The sequence below is a fragment of the Patella vulgata genome, chromosome 7 (assembly GCF_932274485.2).
Source record: "Patella vulgata chromosome 7, xgPatVulg1.2, whole genome shotgun sequence".
In the NCBI taxonomy this organism is placed as follows: Eukaryota; Metazoa; Mollusca; class Gastropoda; family Patellidae; genus Patella; species Patella vulgata.
The window spans coordinates 56,616,068-56,637,283 of record NC_065885.2 but is presented as its reverse complement, the minus strand read 5'-3'; the positions used below and the strand labels follow the sequence as shown (position 1 = coordinate 56,637,283).

The 21,216-nt window shown below is 38.2% G+C and overlaps 2 protein-coding genes across 6 annotated transcripts in view; one reads left to right on the top strand and one right to left on the bottom strand.

The window, feature by feature from the left end:
• Nucleotides 1–17,061, bottom strand: part of LOC126826824 (ankyrin repeat domain-containing protein 16) — a 34,954-nt gene extending 17,893 nt beyond the window's left edge. Inside the window, exons 1-8 of one of the 5 annotated variants that reach the window (XM_056102451.1) lie at nt 16,700–17,061; nt 15,495–15,556; nt 14,740–15,164; nt 13,365–13,487; nt 12,497–12,594; nt 11,404–11,555; nt 9,835–9,996; nt 8,448–8,526 (exon numbers count right to left, since the gene is read on the bottom strand). In XM_056102451.1, coding sequence (XP_055958426.1) covers nt 8,448–8,526; nt 9,835–9,996; nt 11,404–11,555; nt 12,497–12,594; nt 13,365–13,487; nt 14,740–15,113 — 988 coding nt within the window. In that variant the 5' untranslated portion in view covers nt 15,114–15,164; nt 15,495–15,556; nt 16,700–17,061. Of the gene's footprint in view, nt 1–6,553; nt 7,152–8,447; nt 8,527–9,834; nt 9,997–11,403; nt 11,556–12,496; nt 12,595–13,364; nt 13,488–14,739; nt 15,165–15,494 lie in introns of those variants that run through there. The other 4 variants (XM_056102452.1, XM_050555931.2, XM_056102450.1 and 1 more) reach the window with 4 other exon arrangements.
• A 254-nt stretch (nt 17,062–17,315) lies between these two features.
• On the top strand, nt 17,316–20,659 carry LOC126826839 (inhibitor of growth protein 4). Its single transcript, XM_050555945.1, has one exon. It carries the CDS (start codon nt 17,330–17,332, stop codon nt 18,056–18,058), a length of 729 nt encoding a protein of 242 aa, XP_050411902.1. The 5' UTR covers nt 17,316–17,329; the 3' UTR covers nt 18,059–20,659.
• The last annotated feature ends 557 nt before the right edge of the window (nt 20,660–21,216 follow it).

Here is a 21,216-nt window from a genome sequence, read left to right as displayed (position 1 = left end):
GTCGAATGTTGGGTAGTGGGGTCTGGTTTCGGAAAGCGGCCATGGTCTGTCGATGTTGTTCCCATTCCAACCATCGAAGGGCTTTGTTGGACTGTTGTCGAGGCTGGAAGCGATGCCAGTCTTGACCCGGTTTCGGTTCTTGCATCAGGGCTCGAGGAATGACGACGAGGGTGTCTTTCTTCAGGTAGTGTGTGCGTAGTACGCGACTGCAGGCAGAGGCCAGGGTCAGGCTTTTTTCGAAGGGATCGATGCCCGTGTCCATGAGAAATATCTCGCGAAATACACCACAACATCGGCGCAAGACATCTACATCGCTGCGGCAGTAAGCCAAAATTTCCTGACGAAAATCAAAGACGTCGTGACTGTGTTGTTCGTACCACTTGTGAAACTTCTCTCGTTCCGATACACTCATACCATCTGGATCGTAATCGGTGTCGGGAGGATAGGCGCCCACGTAATCTTCATTCTCCGGTCTGTTAAAGTGGTGAGGGAAGTAACTTTTCTTGAGTTCTTGCAGGCCAAAAGTCTTGGGCATGTCCCGTAAAGCCATCGGTAAAAAGTTGAGGGAATCGATGAATTTTACCGTACCGACAGTGATCGTCATCGCTTTACCCCCGTTCATAATCACTTCGGGTTGCGCCATGGAATGTTTGTGCAGCGTCTGTAAAATCAGCAGTCCGTCGTAACCTTTGAAATTGTGCGCCACGGCGATCACGGGACTCGATTCGTGACTGTCATGTTTCCGACCATCTACCACCGTACCGTGAGCAGCGAGTTGCAAAAACCATTTTCCCACATCATCCAGCGTGTCTTGACCTTTAAAAACAATTTCCCGTTGGTGATTCCAGTACATGTCGCAGTTCTCGCAGGGTTCTTGATTATCGAGGCAAAAGTGACAACAGGTTTGCAGGACACATAAGTTGGGTATGTGCTCACCGGAATCTTGCTGGCATTCAAAGTCAAAGAAGACAAAGCGGGTCAGCGTTGCTTTCTGCTGTTTGTCGATTTGGGTCTTTCTGTCTTCATTCATGTCGATGGGTGATTTCAGCGGTTGAATGTAACAAAACTGTTTTGCGGCCGTGTGCCACTCTCGGCAGATGGAGCACTGGTATTCTCCGCATCGATGTTCTTCTAAATTTCGCTTGGCTTTGATGACGTCCCACTCCTTTTGACATTTTTCACATTTCTTCCACCGATGACATACACTACAGCTGGCTCTGGAACGGGTAGCGAGATGGTTGTCGAAACACTGCCGGCTCATAAACACACGATGACATCGGTAACACGTCTTTGTATTGGGATCGGGTGGACAGGGTGGACCCACTTTCTTACAACCTTGGCACATGACGTGACACGAATGTTTCTCGGCACTATTGTATCCCACCTGACAGGTCTCACAAAAATACGACCTTTCCACAAAGGCGGGCATGGAGGTAATGACGTCATAATGTCTGCTGTGTAAATACAGGTTCAGATGTTTTGGTGTTCCGGTGACGTATTTTGTTCCGCGATAGATCGCCTTACCAAAGATGACTTGAGAGAAAACGTTGAGTTGGTATCTTTGTTGACCCAAATACTTGGCATATAGTTCCCACGTTTCCATCCCCGTACAAGCTTCCCTGGTGCCACCCACGGCCTCGATGAGAGCTTCCGTTTTCTTCGTCTGCCACGATTGGGGTCCTGCCCTCCTCTGTAATCTGTTCCTTTCTCTTTCCCATTCAGGTGTGTCCTGTTTGTTGGCATAGTGACGAGCGACGACAATAGCTCGCTGAAAACATAATTCGTCGGCATTTTTAATGGTGACGAGGCATTTCTTTTTCTTTAAATACTCGTCGAAATTAGCACTGTGTCTCTTCTTCACGTTTGTTCCGCTACCCCTGCCATCCGGAAGAGACACGTGACATATATTCATAGACATGCGCTGATCCAGTCGAAATTCTTCATTACTCTGTAATACGGCAGCCACTTTCTGTAAAAGGTCTTCGGCTTTTAACAAACGATGCTCACGAAACGGTAACCAGATAGGTGATTTGAGCCCTGGGTGACTAATGGCGATTCTAACGTAGTCACTTTCTCTAGCGTCCAAGGTTCGACGAATTTCCTCAATGATGGCCTCAAAGGTGTCGTGTAATTGCTGTGGTACATCTATGGCCAGAACGTGGGACCAATCCTCCAAAAAGTCTATGTCCACACACAGCGATTCGGTTCTGAACAATCTACTGTATCTTCTATCGACGGGTCGTAATGAAAAACTCATCTTGCGCGGTTCGGTGATAGCATGAAAGTGTTCAAACCTATCGCGTCTCTCCCTTTTATCCCCCTTATGCCGTGACGTCATCAAACGTTCGATATCGTACACCCCACGTGATATAACGTTGCACATGCGTTGTATAACGTTACATCACGTCTATTTTTAGCCTCCAACGTACACCCTACGATGTATAACGTTGCATCACGTTATGCTAAGCGCCGTGACGTCGCTCTATGCATGGACTCGTCTGTGACGTCATACCCTCAAATGGATTCGTCCTATGACGTCACTCCATGAATGGACTCGTCCGTCAAATGGATTCGTCCTTACGGTAATAAAACGACGGACCATCCCTCTCTCAGTATCAGAATGGCTGACGGCGCTCCCATCATTCGCCTCGAGGAAAACCTCAACGTAGATACGCTCTTGTATCTCAGAGGGAATACTCTTGCCGTGATTACCCCTGACGATATCTTTGTCTTACCTGACGAGGTATTAAAAACACCTCCTAGGAAAAGACCCCCTCCCGAATTAGTGGAGACCATCAGACGCAACCGACATAAAGTGCGTCGCACCCTCACGTTCTAGTGAGGCCAACGGCCCTTTTCAGGGCCAACTTAATCAATGCAAAAGAGTTGTCTCCCCTTCTTTTGGTCTCCCCTTACCCCTCCTCTCCCCTTCTGCTCTCTTCCTTCTGCTCTCTCTCTCTCTCTCTCTCTTTCTTCCCGCGCGCGCGCGCCCTCTCTTTCTCAAACTAGGTCACTGCACGTGCAAGGGGTCACTCAGTGCAAGGTCATGACGAACTAGGTCACGGGGTCATTCAGTGCAAGGTCACGCACGTGCAAGGTCAAGGTCACGTGCACGCACATTCACGCACATGCACGCGCATCCGTGCGCGCATGCGCAGCACGTGCGTCCCTGAACAGGCACCATAACTACTCACGCTAACCATTCAGCCATCCACCCCCCCCCCCAAATCGGGGCAGAACAATAGGGTGTATAACCTCATTTCATTTCATTTCTTCAACAATTTAAATGAATCCGTGTTCCTGCAGCTACTCTAATAGTATCACATATCGGCAATCCAGCAGTAGTTCTTTTAGCCCCCTTCTCCGTACTTGTAACATATTGTTCTTCTTCATCATCCCAACATTCGTTTCTGCTGTTAAGATGCGTAAATGAACTAATTTTGGAAGAAATACGACATCTGGTATGAGGTCATAGAGACATAACGTCGCAATTTTTGGACTCGCTGATACCGATTTCCTATCTGTCCGCAATACATTTATGGTGTCTAAATCCAATAGCTTTAGAGATATTTGCAATTTTTGATCGACAACCGCTATCTTGGATTTGGCCACGCCCCCTGGCCTTATTTGGACTCCGATTTTGGTAAACTTTCTTTTCCTTACTTAGGACATCATAATGAGTCAATAGAAATCAAAAAACCTTTTGTTGCAATTTGTTCTACGTTAAATGTTAGTTTGACCCGCCTATAAGTACAGCAACATGACAGCACTTCGTTTAATTTGGGGTCTTCCCTAAAACTATTGACAGTGATTTAATGTATTAAAAACGGCGAAAGTATTGTTCGTCTTCAAGCAGTATTGTTTACCGTTTTGAAAGCCTCGTTTGTCACGCATTTAGTTTTTCTACAATATTCTGCTATGCACTATTTAGCGTAATAAATTAGGTGAGGCGTGACGTAACGTTAAGTAAAACATATCTGAAGCTATGTTTAAAGCCGAATCGGACAATTGACCAGTCATAATTTGGAACAGAAATTTGTTTTCGTTACAGCAGTGTTTGGGTGCTAACCAGTTAACCACTCGGCCATCCAACCCCCCAGGTGCGTTATGTCATATAGGTATGTCATAAGGTATTGGTTGTTAATCGGACCATTGACCAGTCAAGAATATGCTTTCGTTACAGCAGTGTTTGAGTGGGATTATGTCTAATCAAACGAATCACTGCGAGGAGCATGCGTAAACATATCTGGAACTCTATTTAAAGCCGAATGATATTGTTACGCAGTTAGGTATTGGTTGTTAATCGGACTATTGACCAGTCATAATTTGGAACATAAATTTGTTTTCGTTACAGCAGTGTTTGAGTGCTAACCAGTTAACCACTCGGCCATCCAACTCCCAAGGTGCGTTATGTCATATATCGCTTTCACATTACTTATAATTAGAAACAACAACGTCAAAACTCTATTATGGCCACATATATATCATTAAAGATATATTATGTTACTGTGAGACTTCTGCTCTTGACGTGGATAAAATATAGCTTTACATTTCTTTACAACCCCCTGTGGGGCGACTCGACATTTTTAAAGAATGTAAGCCGGGCTGAGAAATGAAGATAAAGAATCGCCTACTCGTTAAAGAAATTCATATAGGATTTATGTATTATCAGCGGAATTAGTTCTTTGGTTATTCATTTCCAACTAATTAACATAGCTTCCACGCACAATTAATTATGAGGTTTTTAAGTATCGGTTGGGGTTTTTTCTGGAAGATCGATAATCTTAAACGCAATTATAGGATAATAGTATCTAAAATACGTTAACGAGCACATAAAACATAAATGTGGTATGTGTATGAAGACAGTTTGATTATATACGTAAAATAAAATTCCACGCAAATCTGACTGAATTTATCCAATATACGACCGTTTACGTTGACAACACACTGAAAAGGGCTGTTTGTCCATTTCTATACAGAGGGGATGGGCGTGTGGTCACACGCACTACATACGGCATCGATAGGAAAGAAATGAAAAGGGGTTTAACGTCCTACTGTTCTGCTCCGACTGGGCTAATGAAGAGGGGGCATTTGGACTGTGTTTAATCACATCATGGTGACCACGGTATAATTAAGATAGCTCTATAGATTAACATGAAAGGGCTGAGAGGGGCTAAATCCAACCTATCAAGTTTTAAAACAATTTCTCCATCCTTATCTCTAGAAAACGTGACTCCCGACAAAAAATCCTTAAAATAGACGCTGACTAGATATAGGGTTCGTCCTTTCATGACCCCAATAATTCACACCAAAACTCTAATATACTTGCCTTCTTATTTCACAATTCGATTCATTAGTCTGGTATTTAACTCAGAAAATGAAATGAAATGGAGTTTAACGTCCTACTGTTCTGCTCCGCCTCCGACAGGGCTAATGAAGACTGGCTTACGCCATACAACAGTGTGCTATGAGAGAAATTTTGCCTAGACAGCAGTGCTACGGCCTACTCTTATATCGAATTCCAACTGCCAAGGGATCTTTTACGAGCACGCCAATGTTTACATAGGACCTTGGACAGATGCGAAACCAATACGTTGTGCTGGTCTAGATGAAATTGGGGGCATTTTGGGACTATTGATAAACGCTGAATTAACGAAATCTACTCCTAACCGTTGTGCTTCTAAGCTGGGATCCAAGTAGTTCCTCTTTTAAATAACGGATTCTGGATCTTTTATCTAGCGTTAGAGTCTTAGGCAGATCCTTGTCTATGACATCACCCTTGGTGGAAGTGGACGTAATTTCAAAACCTCAGAAACGAAGGAACGAATGAGGCAGATTCAGCTGCTAAATCCTCTGATTCTGTGGGTAGTGTGTGCTCTACGTCACTAAGATAATATCCGTAGAAATATGGTGGTAGACTGGTGTACTTCATGCAGGTCTCCGATAGCTCCCTACATGATCTCCGGTTCTACATCTATATTGGCTCCGATGGCCTCTTGGATTATACCTTTGTATTTGTGCTCCCATACTCCCGTACTTCTTTCCACACTTCGGGCATTCCTTAAAACTCCGGGAATGTCTTTCTTCTATTTATGTGCCGTAACAGAAGACAGCTTTTAGTGACAGTTTTGGTTTAGCGCATCCATCCGTTTTCCAAGGATAGCGGTGTCCAATGTATATCATTGCAAAATATGGTAGGAAATGTTCTAGTTATGTATCATAACAGATGACAGGTTTTAGAGACAGTTTTTTTATGATAATTACGGCAGTTTTTTTAGTCGCGCGTTCATAACCACTGATCCAATTAAATATACTAGAAAAATACTGGATTACCCGAAAATCAGCCATGGAGCAAGCACTAGGCAAGCACTGGGCAAAAATGTCAGGGTAAGACTGACGGGCAATTGCCTGTTGCCTGCCAGCTTATTGTGTGCTAGCTTGACTGAGGGACCGGTTGTTATTTCTTGATCAAATGGTTAGGCAGTTTGGGGAACATTGAGAAGTGTCAACTACAAAAGACTCTGCAATTAAACACAGAAAAAGGAAGTTGACAGAAAATAATTAAGAATTTACTTAGGCCGCAATATGTTATGATAAATGGACAGTAAGAAACGAAAAATACATTCTGCAAAATGGACCATCCTTCAATGAGCTGACTGACGCCATGTCTAACAACAGTTTATTTATAGCATTCGGTATCTCCCCAAGAATAGAAAGCTTTGAGAGGAATTTGAAGCAAATCTGTGATAGATTGATTAGTTTGAATGTGTTCTTAGTCCAAATATATGATCAAATCACACCTTTTGCACAGTGGTGGGTTTTACCTTTGACAACTGGTCAAAATTATCAGTGAAAGAAGGCCAGCAGGTCACATCAGTTAGTGACTTGTTTGAAATATCGATCATTGTGGAAGATTCCTCCGAAGATTTGATTCTTACTACCTCAGTCCACCAAAAACAAAACCACTGAAAAGAAATGGGGTTTAGAGTTCTGTTCTGCACCGACTGTCTGATGTTATGAGATAACACGTGTTTCGTGTTTCGGTCCACTGGATACTAGTCTATTTCAATCTATGTGATCGTTTCTAGGACCTTGTCCGAGTAATATTTCAATACAATCTTGTTTTCTGGCACCTTGGGCAATATCAAGGGCTGAAACAGAAATATAATATTACAATCTAAAACAAGAAATGAAATGAAATGGGGTTTAACGTCCTACTGTTCTGCTCCGAACTGGGCTAATGAAGACGGTCATATGCTATACAGTGTGCTATGAGTTAAATTTTGCCTGGACAGCAGCAATACGGCCTACTCTTATATCAAATTCCAACTGTCAAGGGATATTTTACGAGCATGCCAATGTGTACACGGGACATCGGTTTTCCGTCCCACCCGAAGGACTAGACAACTATCCTTGTCAGGCCCTCCGTCCTGCATCACTGACAAGGGAGAACTACGCTGGAAATTCTGGATGAACTTTCTCGGCCAATGCAGGGAACGAACACCCGACCTTCAGGCTAGTGAGGCAGCGTCTTACCCACTTAGCCATATGTAGGTAATGGTAATCAGCAGATTCAATGATCAAGTTGTCTAAATATAGAAGTGCATAACTAACACACCTCTTTGTAAACTTTCCAATAAAATAATAAGCAACATGTACCACATTCATCCACATCTCCTTCATTTAATAAGTAACCACAATCTAAGGGACATAACTGTGATAAATAGTTCTCTCATCCTATACAATCCTGCCTTATGATTAGTTAAAGAATAATTCATGTCCACTTTATCAAACGAAATCAAATAGTGTACCAGTTTGACATCTTACTTTTCTTCACTGACTGAGGTAATGAAATGAAATGAAATGAAATGAAATGGGGTTTAACGTCCTACTGTTCTGCTCCTATGCTGGGCTAATGAAGACGGGCATACGCCATACAGTGTGCTATGAGGGAAATTTTGCCCGGGCAGCGGCACTATCGCTTACTCTTATATCGAATTCCAACTGCCAAGGGATCTTTTACGTACTTTCTAATGTATACACGGGATCTCGGTTTTTCGTCTTATCTGAAGGACTAGACAGCTGTCCTTATCAGGCCCTCCGTCCTGCATCACTGACAAGGGGGAACCATGCCAGAAAATCCAGATGAACTTTCTCGGCCAATGCAGGGATCGAACACCCGACCTCCAGGCTAGCGAGCCAGCGTCTTAACCACCTAGCCACCCGAACGACTAGACAGATGTCCTTGTCAGGCCCTCTGTCCTGCATCACTGACAAAGGGGGAACCATGCCAGAAAATCCAGATGAACTTTCTCGGTCAATGCAGGGATCGAACACCCGACCTCCAGGCTAGCGAGCCAGGGTCTTACCTACTTAGCCACTGTGGCTGGACACTTTACCCCAGCAGCAGACCCCCCTTACTTTTGGGCATATCAAAATATACACACCTGTTCTACCTTTACAGTCAGTTTTATTAACATCAGCACCATAAGATAATAATAATTTTACTGTTTCAAACTGACCTTCCTGGAATCAATATATTATTATATAAATGAAACTGGGTTTAAAGGCTCAATACCACTCTTGTTGTAACTGAATAATATGTCCCAATCTTTATTCTGGTCAACAAATTGTACTATTTTACAATATTCCAATTAATTGATGATACAAATTTCATCTTAACACACCTAATTTAAAAAATTGGAAAAATTCAACTAAATGATTTGAAAAGCCTGACGTAAAGCTTTTCAAATGTGACTTGGATTTAAAAATATTTTTGAACCCTTTGGACAAGTAAAATAGGATTTAATGGATAATTTACACAACAGGTAGGACACTAACACATCTAGTACTTAGAATAAGGCTATTTTTTTATTTTCTGGAGCTGTCAAGCCAGCAAGAGTGTTATTAATCTTTAAGAGTGTTATTGTTCCTTTAACTTCCTAATGTTCTGAATTGACTGGGCCAATAAAGACGGGCATATGCTCAACAGTGTGTGCTTTGAGGGAAATTTTGCTTGGACAGTAGTAGCAATACGGCCTACTCTTATTTACAAGGTTTCAGAGACAAGGGCAGACTCTTTATCAATTATGATAGGATTCCTCCTTAGGACCTGCCGACCAACCAAAGAAAGTTCAGATAATGTATAAAAATTCTGGATGTCGATATCCCATTCAAGGGAAATAACTCTATTTTTTAACTGCCTGGGAAATCATTTTTAACTGATAACGGATGTTGATTGGTCACATCAAATGCTGATTTAACTATTAAAAAATTGTAAGCCATTATCCGAATGCTGTTTAATGGAAATGATAAATTTTGGGGCATTTTTGATACATTTGCAGATATCTAAATATTATAAACCTTTCAGATCAATAGTTCCAAACTGAAGATGCATTTTTAACTGTTAATTTATGATCTTCCTTTATGGTTGTGTATATTGGTATTTTATTTAATATACATTATTCTTCCCCCCCCCCCCCATTTGGACTTCCTACGTTGACATAAATTCTTCACTGATTAAAATTCCTCCATAGGAGAATGACAAGTTTAAAGAATAGTGAATCTAACCTTAGCTGCTATATGTAAGGTATGCTATATTAACTAACCTTAGCTGCTATATGTAAAGTATTCTGTATTAACTAACCTTGGCTGCTATATGTAAAGTATGGTATATTAACTAACCTTAGCTGCTATATGTAAAGTATGGTGTATAACTAACCTTAGCTGCTATATGTTAATTATACTGTATTAACTAACCTTAGCTGCTATATGTAAAGTATACTATATTAACTAACCTTGGCTACTATATGTAAAGTATGGTGTATAACTAACCTTGGCTGCTATATGTAAAGATGTTATACCAGTAGAGTATGTAGCTATATTAACATCTATATTATATTTATCTATCAAACATCTGATAGCCTCCAACTGTCCAGTCTGACTGGCTACATGTATCGGTTGTCTCCCTTCATTATCAGATATATTTACGTCTGCCTGAAAAAGAAACAAAATATTAATTTTCTAGGTGTGAAGGGGCTTTTCTAATGTTAGGGTGACCCATGCACCTACAGAAATAGTCAACCGCTGATAGTTCGAGACTACCACTGAAGCGTGCACATTCGCCGTGTCGAGTCCAACTTTCTGACAGTATGATACTATAAATAGCCATGGCACGTGCAATTCTCTACAAATCTATCAACTATTACAGCCGTAAAAAATTTATTGTTGACGATTTTGAATAGCAGTAAAATTAAGCTTCTTGGTTATTACAGCAGATTTAGAAATTACGTTCGTTTCATTTTTTAAATCGCTTTATCATTAACTGTACCGTTAAGAGCGGCATCTTTTGGTTTGGTACAAATAATATCTCTGAAGCACTCGGGTTAGACAGGAACATGATACTAGCAGTAGTTTCATTTTACTTTTACACGCTTCTTAAAACAATTGTTTAGCTAGCTAACGTGCTCATTTCTAAATTCATTTTCTTGTTCTAGCTTTCTGTTATGTTTCGTAAAAAAGTAGTCTTGATTATCCCGACCTGTCAATCAGCCCTAGAATGGTCGATAGACTGGTTAAGCGAGACTAATTTCAAAACAAGGGCATGTAACCTATCTTTTACTCAAGAGTGTCTGGATGTTATGGACGACACATGGAACCAGTTTTCAGTCTATTATTTATAGATGATTAATAGTCATAGTTTATTAAGTACAACATGATCGTTTATTTAGTGACTATAATTGTGTGAAACTGATTTGAGGCTTGGCATATATATAAATATTGTGGCGAAATTGTCGAGATATATGGAGATATTTATTTATGGTGGGTCACCCTACTAATGTCATAAAATATTACAGATTCTTCGAGGGCCTATCTAAGGTTATGAACTATCCCAGACTTTTAACATTTAATTATTCTTAAAACTGTATTTGCTTACTATTATGTTAATCAGGATTCTACGGCTTGTTTCTCCTTGTCGGTGGTGCAGGACAGAGGGCCTGACAAAGGGCCGCTGTCTAGTCGTTCAGATGGAACAAAAAACCAAGGTCCCGTGTACACATTGGTGTGCACATTAAAGATCACATGGCAGTTGGAATTTGATATAAGAGTAGGACAAAATTTCCCTCATAGTACAGTGCATGGCGTGTGTCCGTCTTCTTTAGCCTATCGAAGCGAACAATAGGACGTTAAACCCCATTTCATTTCATTTCAAGAAAGTAGGTTCATTTTATTCCATTTTCCTTACTATTACACAAAATAATTAGCATTTTTGACCGATAAAATAAACCAGTTCAAGTTTAATATGTAACTGTCATTCATGCCAACAGGATATAAGATATCTCTCTCAAAGTTTAACATTATCATTACACAAAATTTAGAAAGTTATTTAATCTTAAACACAACCTGGTAACTCTCTATTAAAGTTTTAGCGATTTCCAGATGACCCATTCTCATAGCGTCCATTAATGGTGTTGTTCCACAGCTGTCTTTCTCGTCCACAGATAAACAGGAATTTTGTAATATATAATCCACTGTATTCATACACCCATTCAATGCTGAAATAATTCAAGCAATTATAATAATTCAAAATATAAAATACATGTAAATAGATTTAACAAAATGTAGATTTTTTTTGTAACAAAATGTAGATTTTTTTTGTAACAAAATGTAAATTTTTTTTTTTTTAACAAAATGTAGATGATTTTTTTTAACAAAATGTAGTGGTTTTTTTTTAACAAAATGTAGTGGGTTTTTTTTAACAAAATGTAGATAATTTTGACAAAATGTAGATAATTTTGACAAAATGTAGATAATTTTGATAAAATGTAGATAATTTTGACAAAATGTAGATATTTTTGACAAAATGTAGATAATTTTGACAAAATGTAGATAATTTTGACAAAATGTAGATAATTTTGACAACAGATTGCCTGGAAAATTTTTAAGTTGGTGAGCTGCTGGGGCCACTTTCTAGTGCTGGGCCCAATTTGGGGAAATTGGTCAAATGTGCAAAAAAACGGCCATGATTATATAACAAGATGTAGATATTTTCAAATGTTAGACAACCTCCAATAAACTGTTATCTTTCTCAGCAGAAATGCGGGAGTTTTCATGAGGAACGGAGAAAGATTTTGTTAATACATGCACAAATATCAAAGCGGTTAATATTCTTTGATCTAGAGCAAATTAAAGCATTTAATGTCTCTGAACTTGATTTGACAGATTGAGGAATCCCTTGCAAACAACAATATTGTAAAAGCTGCATCTCTATACCAAATGTCAGTCCCAAAATGGATGGTTCAATTCCGTTCAGATATGATGAATCGAAAATTGTCAATATTCAGCATAAATGGGATATAATCAAAAGATTATGTCACCTGTTATCACTAAAATCATTTGATGGGCCTTAATTTTTAACTATGTTTTGCTTAAAATTTGGTGTGGCCTCAGTTTAAAATCTTGACAATCTTCTGTCAAGGACAGAGATTATACTCACCAGCAGTATGTAAAGTTGTTCTTCCATTTTTACTACGGACATCAATCATGCCACCATCAGACTCTAGTAATAGTTGAACAATATCAATACTATCTTCTCTACAAATAAATACCAATATTACATCTTCAAACACTTTCTGAGACTAACAAGTTTGTTATTTAGAGGGAACCAGATTGGCAAAACTCGTCTTAGTCTACACCCACGGGTTCAATGTCGCTGTCCCCATAAAATGTGTATGAAGAAAATATTCCCTTTCCATTAAGAAATGAAATGGAATGGGGTTTAACATCCTACTTTTCTGCAGCAACGTGGCTAATGAAGATGGCCATACATCATGCCCAGTCAGTGCCACTATGGCCTACTCTTATTACGAATTCCAACTGTCAAGGGTTCCTTTAAGTGCACCTCAACGTGTACACTGGGATCTGAACAACTAGAGAGAAAGAGAAATGGGGTTTAACTTCCACTCGACACAAACTAGGTCATTTCGGGACGAACATATGGTTTTAATTTCATTTCAATAATTCGCTAGTGCGTAGGGGTCTTTAGCAGTGAAAGGAAACCGGAGTACCCAGAGAAAACCCATGAGGATGGACAGGCGACCCTACTCCTTGTCACGTACAACCAGGGATTCGAAACCACGCCAGTTGACTCAATGACAGGCCTTATGATACAGCGCGCATGTGCTAACCATTCAGCCATCCAAACCCCCCACCCCCTTAAAAACAACTAGACGCTGTATCTTGCCAGACCCTTCGTCCTGCACCACTGTTTCTGGGGAACTTTCTCGGCCTGAACTAGGATCATAACCTGGGTCTCCTGGTTATTGTATCATCATACCTCCCCCTTTAATTAACGAGATTCGTACCGGCATGCTATATGAACTGAATTCCAGCCATCTTTATTTATCAGGGCTGGATTACTTCCATATTTCAACAACAATTTAACGATTTCAATATCTTTCTTTGTGCATGCCAGCATCAATGGTGTCCTACAAAATAAAAGATAATTCTTGGTATTTAGAATTATTATAATATAATTAAATATATATAATATTGTATATAGACATTTAGAAACATTTTATCATATATAGACATTTAATTGTTCATGTCACCTTAAAGATGCATTATGTAAGATCTAGATCAAGAGCTGACAGGGATTATATTGAAAATTTCTGTCAAATTACCGGCGGTACTTCATTCTGAGTAGAACAATGTAGTCTCAATTGTCATTGCTACCGTTCTTATGATAATAAACAAAGTCTTGATTATCCATTTTTAAATTAAATCATTAATACCCGGAAACTGCCAATTGTATTTAAATAAGTCAAAAAAGTCCTGAGAGTTGATTATTGGCCTGACATGTAAATAAATGTCTAATTAATAGTTTATATAACATTTGAAGCCAAACAAAAGATCTGCATTAGTCAGATTTAGCTCTTGAATAATGCATCCTTAAGTTAAGGTAGGAACATTAAAAATGAAATGGTCTCTGTCTGTCCTTCCCGTTTGTTTGCAAAAAACCTATTATAGAAGTTATACCTTCAAGGGCTAATCCCGATAATTTTCTGGGGAATAAAACTGTTTAATTTTGTTTTTAAATCCCTTAAAATCCTCTACCTAAGGGCCGAGCAACTAAGTCAATATTTGTGATAAGTTTTCAAATAACTGAAACCCGTCAGTCTTCATCTGGAAATGGAGACCGGTGTCCAAGCTGTATTATGCAGTGTCTAGATAAAACCAGACATTTTTTGTATAAAAATAATGTGTAGGTGAAATTTACCTTTCATTATCAAATACAGTATTTGGGTCATTCACTGTATAGACCTCTCAATGAACGGGAGTCGATTATCAGGTCTCCCAACGAAAAAATTGACCCAGAATCTTAAAAGGGTTACGTGTCCGGATAAGCAGTTTTGACGGTCACGTCCAAACGACTCAATATTTTGAGCTGAAATTTTGAGATACGGCCAAAATACCATTTATCTATATTTTGGCGTTTAAATTTCATACATACTCAAGACTTTTATTTTTGAGACTGTTCAAATAAGGGATAGTCCCTTTAACGGATTTAATAATTTTTTTTGTTTAGGTGTACAGTTTTTGAGCAAAGGGAGCAGCAATACTGACGCCCCACTGAAAAGGGAAAACCAATTAATTTTCTCAGTCAACACTGGGAATGAACCTGGGACCTCCTAGTCAATGATCCAGGTCCACACTGAAGAGAACAGAAATGAACAATACCAATCAGCTCTTTTTAAGCAATCCACAACAGCTCCATTTTTTAATAAATACTGTAAACATTTTAACTGGCTGTATTGGGCAGCTTCATGAATAGGCCTCTTCCCATCAAAGTTTGCTATCTCTAAATTTCCACTGTGCTCATATAAATACTGTAGTAACTCTAAATGACCGTTTCTGGTTGCTATGTGCAACAAGCTGTCACCTGACTTCTTATGGGTGATTGACAACAACTCATGACCATTACAACCATCTTGGATTGTTTTCTCATAGTGATGAAAATATTCCAGATTCCCAGACTGTGCTGCTTTCAAGGCAAGTTCTGCATTTATTGTTGCCATACATGTATCATTTGCTGGAATAAGTCCATTAAACATACATTATGCAAGATCTAAATCTGCCTATTGCAGGTCTTCCAATCTTTAGGCCTGAAATATTATATAAATTATTAATTAGACATTAATTAACTTACCAAGACCATAATAAACTCTCGATGCCATTGGATGGCTGATATTTAGTAGATTTAAATATGTTCAGTGGTTGATGAAATAACCGTAAAAATGGATAATCGAGACTTTGTTCATTATCGTAACAACAGTAGTAATGACAATCGAGGCTAGACAAAAATTGCATTGCCAATTGCTTGGCTCAGAGTGAAGTAATTTGACTGAAATTTTTAGCATATTCTCTTTTCATTACCATATCTATGTTGTAACTACTAATATAGCGAGAAATGTCAGCTCTTCATCAAATCTTACCGGATGCTGCTTTAAGTCATCATATCATTTAATTCCATATTTCCTCACCTGTATTTCCTCACCTGTAAAGAAAGAAATGAGTTAGATTAAAGTATCTTGGTAATTCAATCACTTGAATTCTCTAGAGACAATCTGATTAAAACACAGATCCTATTTCGTTTCATTTTTTATAGTTCAAAATTTCGTTTTACTTATCTTTACTACACTAGGATCTGGAAGACTTGTTATCTGGATGATGTGAGGGATTAGCCAATGAAACGGTCTGATTGGTTTATCAAATATCTGATGTCATAATGTCAAAAGTCACTCGTATGACCTCTGACGCCGCCTCCCCCCCCCAAAAAAAACAAAAAAAAACAACTGGTCAGATCATCGATCTGTATTTTAATTAGATTGCCAGAGAGAGAGAGAAAGAAAGGGAAAAATGAAACTGGGTCTAACATCCTACTTTTCTGCACGGCCTTAATATCAAATTCAAACTGCCAAGGGTTCTTTTTAACAGACATGCCAATGTGTACTTTGGACCTCAGTTTTTCACCCCATACAAATGACTATGTTATACCGCTATACAGGCATTGTTCTGCAGCAATGACAAGGGAGGAAACCTCATCGTAAAATCACAATGAACTTCTCAGCCAACGACAGGATCGAACAAAGGACTTGCGCAGAGGGAGAAAAAACCGGTGGACCCAGGGAAAACCCATGAGGTTGGACAGACGTTCTTTACTTTTCCAGGGGAGTTGGATGGCCGAATAGTTAGCGTGTGTGTGTTGTATCATAAGGTCTGTCATTGAGTTAACTGCCGTGGTTTCAATGGTATACGGGACAAGGAGTAGGCTAGGGTCGCCTGTCCAACCTCGTGGGTTTTCTCTGGGTCCTCCATTTTCCTCCACTGCTAAAGACCCCTTGAATTAATGAACCATGTGTTAGTCCCAAATGACCTAGTTTGTGTGGAGTGGACGTTAAACCCCATTTCTCTATCTCTCGATGTACTTTTCCTTGTTATGTTCTAGCTTGGGATCAAAACCATGCCATCTGACCTTATGATCTAAAACCCACGCATTCAACCCATCTTACTTCTCTACTCCGTACGAGCGACAGGTATCATTGACCACGCGCATGCCATATGGCATATTATGACTATTATGAGTAACTATGAGTTATATTTTGCCAGGACTCTATTTTGAATTCCATCCATTTCGTACCATCTGATCGACTATGGACACTGTTCTTGCAACACTGACAAAATGAAAACCATGCTAAAAGTTATTAATCTGACATCATACATAACTTTCATTTAGTTGACTTGGTTAGATAGACTGGAGTCCCTACTCAGAATAACTACTCTCCATCATAATAAAAAAAAAATATAAATCTTACTCCCCTTTTTAAATCAACCCAATAATTGTTAATTCATATAAATAGAGCTTTGTGTGACTCGTATGTGTGTGTGGGCTTCGGTTTGTCCATAGGCGAGTACGATTTAAAATGCCATCGAGGTAGATCGACAATGTAAAATTTAATGTTCACAGAGTGTCCTGTTAACCGAGACTTGCATGCTAGGGATTCCCGCCATTTTATTTTGTACATGGTGTTGTATTTATTTGGACCATGGATCAAATAATTGCGTTCTTTGAAACTATAAATCTTTTAAAAACAGTTCCATAATTCAGTAATCAAAATCATTTTGAAATCATGTATTAATTAAATAAGATTAAATAAATTATAGCGAAAGGGATCATGCCCTATGCTGAACATGGACAATTTTAATGCATTTTTTGCGTTGAGTCCATAACACCGATTTTAGAAGCAACTGTCCATTTAATTCAGTCAAGATGGCCACTGCTATGTATTTAGAACATTATCTTGACAGTTTAGAATCACTTCCAGGAGAATTACAGAGAAATTTTAATCTCATGCGCGATCTTGACCAGAGAACTCAAGATCTGATGAAAGAAATTGACGGTCTGACTAAGGATTATTTAGAAAACGTAAAGACATTATCGTCAGACAAACGGAAAGAAAAACTGAGCGGAATCGATGGGTTATTCAGCAAAAGTAAAGAATTTGGTGATGATAAAGTTCAGCTGGCCATGCAGACTTACGAACTTGTTGATAAACATATCAGAAAACTTGATGCTGATTTGGCCAGGTTTGAGGCCGAGCTGAAGGATAAGAATTCGTCTAAAATTGGAGATATGGACAATAAACAAAGGGACAAACTAAAAGACAAGAAAAAACGCAAGTCTTTGAAAGAAGAATTCGACGACGAAATTCCCAAGAAGAAGAAGAAAAAGGGGCAAGCTCTAGTTGAAGAACCAGAGCCAGTTATCTCCACATACCCGCTTTCAATAACGCATCCATCAGATGTTCTGGACATGCCAGTCGATCCAAATGAACCGACCTATTGCTTGTGTCACCAAGTTTCATATGGAGAAATGATAGGCTGTGACAATCCGGACTGTCCAATAGAGTGGTTTCATTTTGCCTGTGTCGGACTGAATGCTAAGCCTAAAGGAAAATGGTTCTGTCCAAGATGTTCAGAAGAGAGAAAGAAGAAATAGAGAAATGTTTTTAGAAATTAAGATTGTCAAATCTCATGTTAATGTGATAATAGTTTTTGTTGTTACAGTAATTTGCAGATCTTTAAAGAGGCATTATCACTCTCCCCAAACAAAATAGATGTATTAATCTTAGATAAAGGAAAGTCTTAGAAAGGCTCTCTTACTTACTTAAATAACAAAAACGGAGTGGATATTTAACCATATACGGCAAAGTATCTACTTCCGCTATTTTACCGTACATCATTTCTGATTGGCTGGAATATAGTGACGTCATCAAGTGTCAGTTCCTGGATTATTTGACCGTACATGAGATGAATTTTTCCGTATACGGCTATCTTAAAAATCAGTATTAATCCCAAAATTTGAAAATAAATTAAGAACACACTATTTTAATTATTTTAATTTAATTTCCCATTTTGATGGATTAGAAAAATGGGTTAGGGTTAGGGTTCAAATTTATCTCCTATTTTCAGAACATCTGTACTTTCCGCCATTTTGAATTAGGTATGACATCATCACACAAATTAGCCAATCAGAAACGATGTACGGTAAAATAGCGGAAGTAGATACTTTGCTGTATACGGTTAAATATCCACTGCCTAACAAAAATCCAAACATTAACCTACCGTACGGTACTTAATCGGTCAAGGCTTATATTATAGGTCTACTTATGAATAAACACTTAAGAAAATTGTATGACTCTTAAATGGCAATTAAAACTTTTATTTCTCAGCAATAATGAAGCAAGTTTATCTCAAGTTTTGTGTACGATCCCGTTTGAATATCAAGGCTACATCCAATTTGAATATTTAGGTTACAGTGTACTCTGTAGCTTCTCTGCTATATAGTCTTTTAATGTCAAATTGACAATGTTATTACCAGATGACAAAAGACCTCCCAAGAATTAAAGCGCTAGTGCCTCTTTAACTTTATACTGAATTGTTTAGTATAGGGTTTTATTCAAAGTTATTCATTGTTTATAAAGCATGTATCACTATCACCCAAAAAATATATTTCATATATTATATATTGCATGATAGACCACTAAGACCAGTATAAGGTGTTCAAAAAACTGGATATAAATAAGTAATTATGTGAAGTAACTAACTTTCATGTTCATATCAAACCTGGAAGCACTGCATTTTTTTTAGAGCTGCAAATATGTACTCAAGCATACAGAGATAATCAATTTGTGTAGATGATGTTGAATCGAAAAATTATTAACTCAGTCAGTGCTCTTTATTTTATTAAGTCAGTTTGTTTTTAAGGTTACTATACTATATTTAATCACCCGGTGTGCGTGGATGTTAAATAAACCTATTTTTACATCAGTAATGGATGTATTTTGTCTAAAAATCTAATTTAATGTCTCCTTAACACTACCGGTTCTGTTGATTATAGTCCATGTTAGAGTGGTTCATAACAAACCAACAATATTTCGGGCTTATTTGAATTTTATATGATAAGACTTAACATAAAAACTGAATTTTATAAGGACAAATATTTGAGGCATGAACCACTCTATCCATGTATAAGTTGGACTCACTCTAGAAACAAAATCATGTATTTGTACATCTAAAAACTACAATGTAGGCAGATCAAAATTTGAAATTATTCTTAAACCGAAGATTTGTTACAAGCTTAGGCTAAGTCAAATTAAAGTATTATTTCAGATATATGTATATATAGCACAAAAATGACATTTTTTATTATCATTTTGATTTTTCAGAGAATTTTGGTAATTCTCAAAGATGAAAAATGATTGAAATGCATGAAATTTTTCCTTTCATGTTTTGTTATTTTGTCACATCACTGGTGACATGAGTTTATTTTGAATCATGTATGGTAGTTAATGTGTATAACAATTTATCTTTGGTTAAAGATGCATTATGTAAGATTTAGATGCATGTAAAGAGCTGGCCGTTCTTGCTATAATGGTTCAAAAATAGATAATGCAAAATGAATATATTAAAAATTTCATTCAAATTACTTTATTCTGAGCCAAGTTGTCACTGTAGTTTTCAAAAGATGTATGTAATGATTGATCATGAATGACCGACTCTTTATCTAAATCTTACATGATGCATCTTTAAATGATTGTTTTAGTGTAAATAATTTGTTTTACTTGGGCCACACCAATTTGAAGTTTGTTCTTCAGGGGAACACTTGTTCAAATTCTGCTTCCTATTTCATGAGGGGGGAGGGGATTCATTTAAAGGCAAAAAAATATTTGGTTTCTCATCTCAAACTCAAACGATTTTAATTCCACATTTTTCAGTTTTGAAATTTAAGACAAAACTCACAAGACTCGAATTATTGAGACCCTGAAGAACTAAAAATTAAATTGGTTTGGCCTTCTTCAGGCTTCATTATGTCATAAAATACATATATATATATAGTCACACTGTTGATGGGTTATCTTTAAGGGCATGTTAAGATAGTTTTAAGATATTTTAATTAGTTTTAGAAAGTCATATATTTTTTTGCAGAAGAGATAAAGAGAGACTATGTAAATAATCTTACGGAAGGACCATGTTATCCTTTGTTGTTATGTATGGCCACGTTTTAATGTTAATGTAAATAAACTCTGTTGCATTTTAATTAGTTTGTTTTTGTTTCTTTTCCCATGTTCATTAGCAAGGTTGGAGCCGAAAAATAGGAAGTTTTCCTTTCCTTTCTGTTTCTTTTTATACAACCGCATGTCATCACTCCTGTTCTGTATAATTGCTTGTGTTGTGGAGGCTTTAGAATTTAAAGATGGTTGGAGCCACGCTGGCTCAGTGAGTAAGACGTTGGCTCGTTAACCCAGAAGTCCTGTGTTCGATACCAGCATTGGCCGAGAAAATTCAATAGGATTCTCCGGCATGGTCCCCCCTTGTCAGTGGTGCGGCACAGAGGGCCTGGCATGGGACAACATAAAGTTGTTCGTATGTGATGAAAAAAAACGAGGTCCCATGTACACTTTGGCTTGGCAGTTGTAACCCAATATAGCGCCGCTGTCGGACCAAACTTCCCATATATCACACCGTCTTCATTAGCCCAGTTGGAGGAGCAAAACAATAAGACTTAAACCCCATTTCATATCTCTAAATAGTAAGTGCAGGGGGACTGCACCACACATAATTTACACCAAAAATAATATACGGACAAGACATATT